The sequence below is a fragment of the Corapipo altera genome, unplaced genomic scaffold (genome assembly GCF_003945725.1).
Source record: "Corapipo altera isolate COAL_440 unplaced genomic scaffold, ASM394572v1 145, whole genome shotgun sequence".
In the NCBI taxonomy this organism is placed as follows: Eukaryota; Metazoa; Chordata; class Aves; order Passeriformes; family Pipridae; genus Corapipo; species Corapipo altera.
Window position 1 is genome coordinate 83942 of NW_020885078.1, and position 6796 is coordinate 90737.

The 6796-nt window shown below is 44.8% G+C and overlaps 1 protein-coding gene and 1 long non-coding RNA gene across 3 annotated transcripts in view; one reads left to right on the plus strand and one right to left on the minus strand.

Annotated features, from left to right (window-relative positions):
* Positions 1-5717: 5717 nt before the first annotated feature.
* LOC113960042 lies at positions 5718-6636 on the minus strand. The gene is made up of 2 exons (XR_003531968.1): positions 6458-6636; positions 5718-6058 (listed from the first exon to the last, which is right to left on the minus strand). It is a non-coding gene; the product is annotated as an uncharacterized LOC113960042 (long non-coding RNA).
* SDR39U1 (short chain dehydrogenase/reductase family 39U member 1) overlaps positions 6633-6796 on the plus strand; it is a 4327-nt gene continuing 4163 nt past the window's right edge. Inside the window, exon 1 of one of the 2 annotated variants that reach the window (XM_027669375.1) lies at positions 6633-6703. In XM_027669375.1, the coding sequence (XP_027525176.1) occupies positions 6648-6703 (56 nt within the window). In that variant the 5' untranslated portion in view covers positions 6633-6647. The remainder of the gene's footprint in view (positions 6704-6796) is intronic. The other variant, XM_027669373.1, reaches the window with a different exon arrangement.

The window sequence follows — 6796 nt, forward strand, 5'->3', positions numbered from 1 at the left end:
CACCTTTACTAAGGTTGAGAATCACCACAGCGACCAATTTGGTACAGACAGGTGCTTAGAATGTAAAAAAAAGGGACATCACAGGACATCAGGGCTTGCTTTCAAGAGTTTATTGTGTTTCCAGATGGTCAGTGTCATGGATGAAAGTAGGAGATACAAAAAAACCTAAGAGAATCTAGATCAGATGAAGGTGTGGATTTGTTTAACCGTATTTAGGCATTTACAATCCATTTGAGCTGTAATTTAAAGCCCTCTTATAGCCATTCAAAAGATAAAAGCATTTTAAAGGCATAATCAATCCAATTGGATTGGACAATCTAAAGTGTATCTAAGTGCATTGGATATCTAAAATAGGACATAATACTCAGACTCTGGCAGTACCTTATTCGTGTGCCTCAGAAGGCAGTTCAGGTGGAGGCATTCTTATTGCAAACATCCACAGTCAAATTAGATCAAACAAGAGTCAACTGAAAGATTTATTTCTCTGTGAATCCTTGTCTTTTTAATTATTTTTTTTTCCTTTTTGCTTTTAATCACTTCTCTTTCAGTGGAACCACTGAAATTAAGATTAAAACCATTAAGCATTAATGGGCAATTGAAATATTGTGCTTGAAATGGTCTTTGACAAAAACCAACCAAACAAAAAACCAAACAGATTCTCTTTCCGTGTGTTCGTGTGCATGTTCACGTGAGTGTTTGTAACAGGATGGGAGCTATTTCTTTGTGATAGGTAAACTTGTAACAACAACCATCTGACATAACATGAAGGTAAGGTTTGAGTTCAACTTTACAGCCCTTGCAGTGGTTTGAAATTCTGGTTTTAAAAAAATGCACATTTCAGGAAATACCAACTTGAAACTTCAGCATCAAGTGTCTGAAGCATGGACTCTTGAGTTACCATGTAAGCATTGTCCTACCAGAAGACTGTTCAATTCTCATTGTATTGCAACGTAAGATAGAGCTGGCTAGAAATCAGAAGTCACCTTTCAGAGAAAGTAAATATTTAAATTATTTGTTTACTTTCTACTTAAAAGAAATAATATCACTGTGAAATAAATCACTACCCATAGTTACCTCTTTCTCTCTCTCAGGTATCTGTGCTACAAGCTCAAGCACACGTCTATCTTCCCTTGCATATGGAACCACCCTATATGGTAGGGAAAAATACCAGAGGAATATCCGTTTGTGTAGATCATGAACCATTGGAATTTCTATGAGCATCTTCCAAAGAACTAAATTAGTAGAAAACATCTATATGGAATGTAGCTTCACTCTCCCATATCTATGTTCAGGTACAAAAGAGATGTCTGCACCTGAAGGTTAGTATTTTCTAGCAAGCCTCAGCAAAGGGTCCCTTCTGGTTACCACTACATCTGGTAGTTAAAAAACATGAAGTGGTACTCATACAGAAAGGTTTTACTTCATTAGCATATGCAGGGCATGAGAAGTAATATGTATTTTCAAATAGTATATGTACTTTTTGAAGTGAAAAAAAAATGTATTTTCAAGCTAATGAAACACAGTTCAGCTTTTGGTCACTGTTTGGGCCATTCCTGTGGCTCAGCTCCTGTCAGCTGCATCGTTTGAAACAGAGCACACCCACAATGCCCCCTGCACTGCTCCTTTTCAGCCTCTCTCAGGGCAGCACACCAAGCTCCCTGAGGGCTCCTGCTCCTAGGGTTGCAGACAGCTTGTTTCTGCTGAACGATTGCCAACACAGACACTTCTTGCTGAGCTTTGTCTTTTAGTGTTTCTCCACAACCTTGTTCATAAGGCTGCATTTCTTTAGTGAACATCAATTGAGCAATGGTGGTTTCATGGCCTGCATTGCGGGTATCTGCTTCACCATGGACCTCCATGGGTTGCACTGGGGGGACACTAAACCATGGTCCTCTCCATGGGCTGCAGGGGAATCTCTGCTCTTTGATCCCTGCAGCACCTCCTCTTCCTTCTTTTTCACTGACCTTGGTGTCCAAAGGGCTATTTCTCTCATACATTTCTCGACCCTCTCTCACACAGCTGCTGTGCAGTGTTTTTAACCTTTCTTAAATATATTATTGACAGAGGTGCAACCAGCATCAGCGATGGGCTCAGTTTTGGGCAGTGATGTGTCTGTTTTGGAGCCAGTTGAAACTGTCTTTGTCTGAGATGGGGAGAGCCTCTGGTCTGTTTTCACAAAGGCCACTCTGTAGTCCTTGTGTCACCAAAACCTTGTCACATAAACCAAATACACTCCATTTCATTTTTATTTCTGGGAGATAGAGAATTCAGTCTACACAGAATAATAACTAATTATTATTATGTCCTTGTTACAGAAACATATTCACATTCTTATAGGCATCACTGCATTGCCCAAAACAAAGCCTATGAAAAAATAAGGCTGGTAATAATTCCAAGTCATTCTTCAAGCAGAGTAAGACAAGTCCTGAGGTCTGCAGAGCTAACACAAAGTCTAGGACTCGCCAATTGCAATGCCAAGACCATATTTCTTTATCTGTAGCACTGTGTCAACTTCCTCCTGTCAGGGCTTGCAGTATAATTGTGGTTTTCTCAAAATTAGCTTGGTTGCAGGCAGGACCAATTAACTCTATACTAGACACGTTTATTATGGATATTGAAGAACTGACATTTGCTTTCACACCGCAGCAAATCCAGAGGCTTCCCTGACAAGAAGCGAGCAGGAATGGATCATCTTTATTCTCTTGTGCAAATCCAGACTCATTCTTGGATCATAATGGGTACGGAAATGCATTGGTTTCCAGCCTTAAGGGTGTGCCCAACACAGCTGTCCTAGGGCAACAGGAGATGAGGTAGGCACAAGCACCGAACATCATCCCTCCATGTCATACATTTTAGGTCCTGTGTACCAAGCAGGATGGCTAGAACAGGTGGACACTGATTTTTTTTCGTACAAACACAGGTCTGTGCACTACTCCTGACTTCTAGTCCAAGGTTGCTTTGTGACTGTTCTATTTTTCTCTAGGATAGAGTTAATTTTCCTCAAAATAGCTCATAGGGTGCTATGTTCTGGATTTGTGCTGAAAACACTGTTGATCATACAGGGATGTTTCAGTTATTGCTTACACAGAGACAAGGCCTTTTCTGCTTCTCACATCACCCCACCACCGAGAAGACTGGGGGTGCACAAGAAATTAGGAGGAAACACAACTGGTTCCACTGACCCCCAACTGACCAAAGGGATATTCCATACCACATGATAGCATGTTCAGCAATAAAACTAGGAGGAAGGTTGGCTGCTGCTTGGAGAATGCCCGGGCATCAGTAATTTGGTGTTGAGCATTTGTTTTCATTTCCATTAACACCATTGTGTTTCTGGTATTTTATTTCTCTCTTTTTGTTATTTTCATTATGATTTAGCATTACTATTTCATTTCAATTATTAAACTGTTTTATCTCAACCCACAAGTTTTCTCACTTCTACTGTTGCCATTCTCCCCCTCCCATTCCTGTGGGGAGGAGTGGCAAGTTCTGGGTTCCTTAGTTGCCAGGTGGAGTTAAACCATAACAGTCCTCTTCTGTGCTCCAAGTGTAGCTTGAACACACAACCCCAACATTATGAGTCTCACGTTCCATTGACTGAGCTAGCTGGGGAATGGGATACTTGCTGCAGCTCTTGGAGGTGTCCAGATCTGACTGGTAACTGGCCCTTCCACATAGCAGTTCTGCTGTGAGGACAGCCCTGGGTACAGTGCTGGATGTAGGCAGATGTATTCCCCAGAAGGTTATTGTTTTCACTATTTAACACTTTCTAACTCAATGACTTCAGCTCAGGTCAACTGAGGAGAGTTTTGTCAAATCCAAAGCCATCATTACCCTGGTTATTACCACAGTCTGGTCTCCCTCTTTAAGTATGCCATAGAGGTGGGAAATTGTGAAGAGTTCATTTGTGCTTTCTTGTTTCTTTTCTGCTCACTGAGACCACTGCAGCATGTCAGGGGCAGTCCAGAGCTTTCAGGTAACCCCATTCTGTAGCATAGATCTGTGCTTGGTTTGTCCCTCCAGCACTAAAAGAGAATCATCTGGTGAGCGGGGGCTGGGCATATGAAGTTCAGCAATGCCAAGCACAAAGTCCTACACTTGTCTTGGGACAATCTCCAATATCAATACAGGGGATGAATGGATTGAGAGCAGCCTTGCAGAGAAAGACTTGGGGATGGTGGAGGATGAAAAATTGAGCTGGCAATGTGTACTTAGAGCCTAGAAAGTCAGTCATATCCTGGGTTGCGTCAAAAGAAGTGCAGCCAGCAAGTCAAGGGAGGTGATGTTCCCCCTCTACTATGCTCTTGAGAGCCCCCTTGGTGTGCTGCATCAGGCTCTGGGGCCTCCAGAACGAGAAAGACGCAGATCTGTTGGAGCAAGTCCAGAGGAGCCCACAAAGGTGCTCAGAGGGCTGGAGCACCTCTGCTATGGGGACAGTCTGATAGAGCTGGGCTTGTTCAGTCTGGAAAAGAGAAAGTTCTGGGGAGACCTTACTGCAGCCTTTCAATAAGGAGGATTTGCGAGTAAGACAGAAAGACCTTTTAACAGAGCCTGTAGTGACTGTACAGTTTCGAATTGAAAGAAGGCAGATTTAGATAATATGTAAGGAAGAAATTTTTTATGAAGAGTGTGGTAAGACACTAGCATAGGTTGCCCAGAGAAGTTGTAGATACCCCATCACTGGAAAGGTTTAAGGCTAGGTTGGATGGGGCTTTGAGCGACCTGGTCTAGTGAAAGATGTCCCTGCTCATGGTAAGGGGTTTGAACAAGGTCACTCTCTGGAACTTCAGGGCTCTGAAGGTCACTTCCAATCCAAACCCAAACCATTCTCTGATACTATGATTCTCACATGTCTGAGCAGCAGTTTTGGGCAGGCTTTGACCCTTGACAGAAGCAGAAGTGTAGGGCTTCATCAGGTGCTGGTGCTGGGGCTCTTTTACAGGTTGGGACTGACTCATGGCATGTTTCTTGTTAGATGGATATAGTGCAGTTGTGAGGAGGAAGTGAGAAATGGCATGCTGGATTTTGTCTTTCTAGGAAGTTCTATGCAGTGAAACACCATGAGATAAAAGTATGTGGAGGGAAAATACAAGTTTGAGACATATCCAAAGTTTCCTTAAAACTGTCTTTTTTTGACAGTTTACATTGTAGGACCTACTAGGCTACACTCAGGTACAGCCATCTGTACTTTATGGGGGAGTTAGAAGGAGAATGTGCATACAGCCTGCAAGCACCTCCAACTAACATCACCATTGTGACAGAGGCTGGGCAGACCACATTGCGTATGGAGAGTAGCTCCTGCTCACCCACCCACCTGCCAGTATATGCCATACAAGAAGCCAGGTGTTCATCTCCACCTTTCATCCTGTGAACCACAGGGATGCCTTTTCCTGTCCAAATAACTCCTAGTCTCAGATTTCCAGCTGGTTCCTCCTAGAAACCCAGTTTCTTCTTTGCTTACCACAGGACCTGCGACTTTTATACAGCTGGTGGTGAGAGGGATAAGGACAGCTGAGGGCTGCCCAGGACAGTGGTGGAGTCACCATCCCTGGAAGTGTTCAAAGAAAAGAGTGACATGACACTTAGTGCAACGATTTAGCTGACATGGTGGTATTTGGTCAAACTTGATGATCTTGGAGGTCTTTTCCAACCTTAATAATTCTGTGACTATGACATAGTGGGCTATGGGGGAAGGAAGACAGATGGACAGAGAGGTGGAGCAATGACTATGGCTGTGTTCACAGGCAAGGACAGATGATTAGGTGGACTGAGCTGCAGATAGATAGGTAGAAATATCTCCAGCACTTCTTAATATTTCAGAACAGCCACCAATGCATAGAGATCTTGCTTACAGGCTGGTGTCACCCTCTGCTCTTCACAGGACATGGATAACAGCAGATGACAAAACAGGTTTCTGTGTGTCAGAAAGCAAAGGCTGCCCCAGCTGCCTGCAGGTGGGAAGTCGAGTCTCCAATGTGTGTTTTATCACATCTCAGAAGAGACATTTCAAGTGCAGTGGCAGAATTACATCCTTGAAGGAATTTCTTTTCCCATGACCCTGAAGAGGCATGCAGGAAGGAAGGTGTCAGAGGTGAGGGAAGCTCAGCATCAATGAGAACAGCCCCTGCCTCATTCCCAACTGCACAATTCTTCATTTTTGATTAGCAATATTAATAATCAGTTAATAGGATGACAGAATCATAGAATCCCAGATGGGTTTGGGTTGAAAGGGACCTTTAAAGGCCATCCTGCCCAACTCCCCTACTATGGGCAGCGACACTTTCCACTAGACCATGTTGCTCCAAGCCCCGTCCAACCTGGCCTTGGACACTTCCAGGGATGGGGCAGCCACAGCTTCTCTTGGCATTTATTTCAGTTCTTTTAACGAACTAATTCATTGCCCTGACAAACTCCTCGGGTTACCGTCTCCCCGCTCCTGCCCAGTTCAGCGTTGTACCTGCTGCCGGGGTGCTCCCGCTTGGCTGCACAGCCCCTCGGCTTTTTTCCATCCCCTCGTGTCTCCCGCTCCGCTCCATGAGGATTTTCAAGCTCGTTCCCGGGGAGCGGCCCCGCCCCCTGCGGCTCTGGCCCTTTTAGTGCCCCTCCCTTCCGCCGGGGGGCGCTGTCTGCGGGGGGGGAAAGGGCGCATGCGCCGTTGGTGCTGCCAGGCGCATGCGCCGCTCAGCCATGCGGGTGGTGGTCGGTGAGTGGGGGGGCCTTGCTGAGTGGGGACAGTGAGGGAAGGGGGACACCATGAGTGTGCGGGGAGTCAGTGAGCGTGCGGGGACACCGTGAG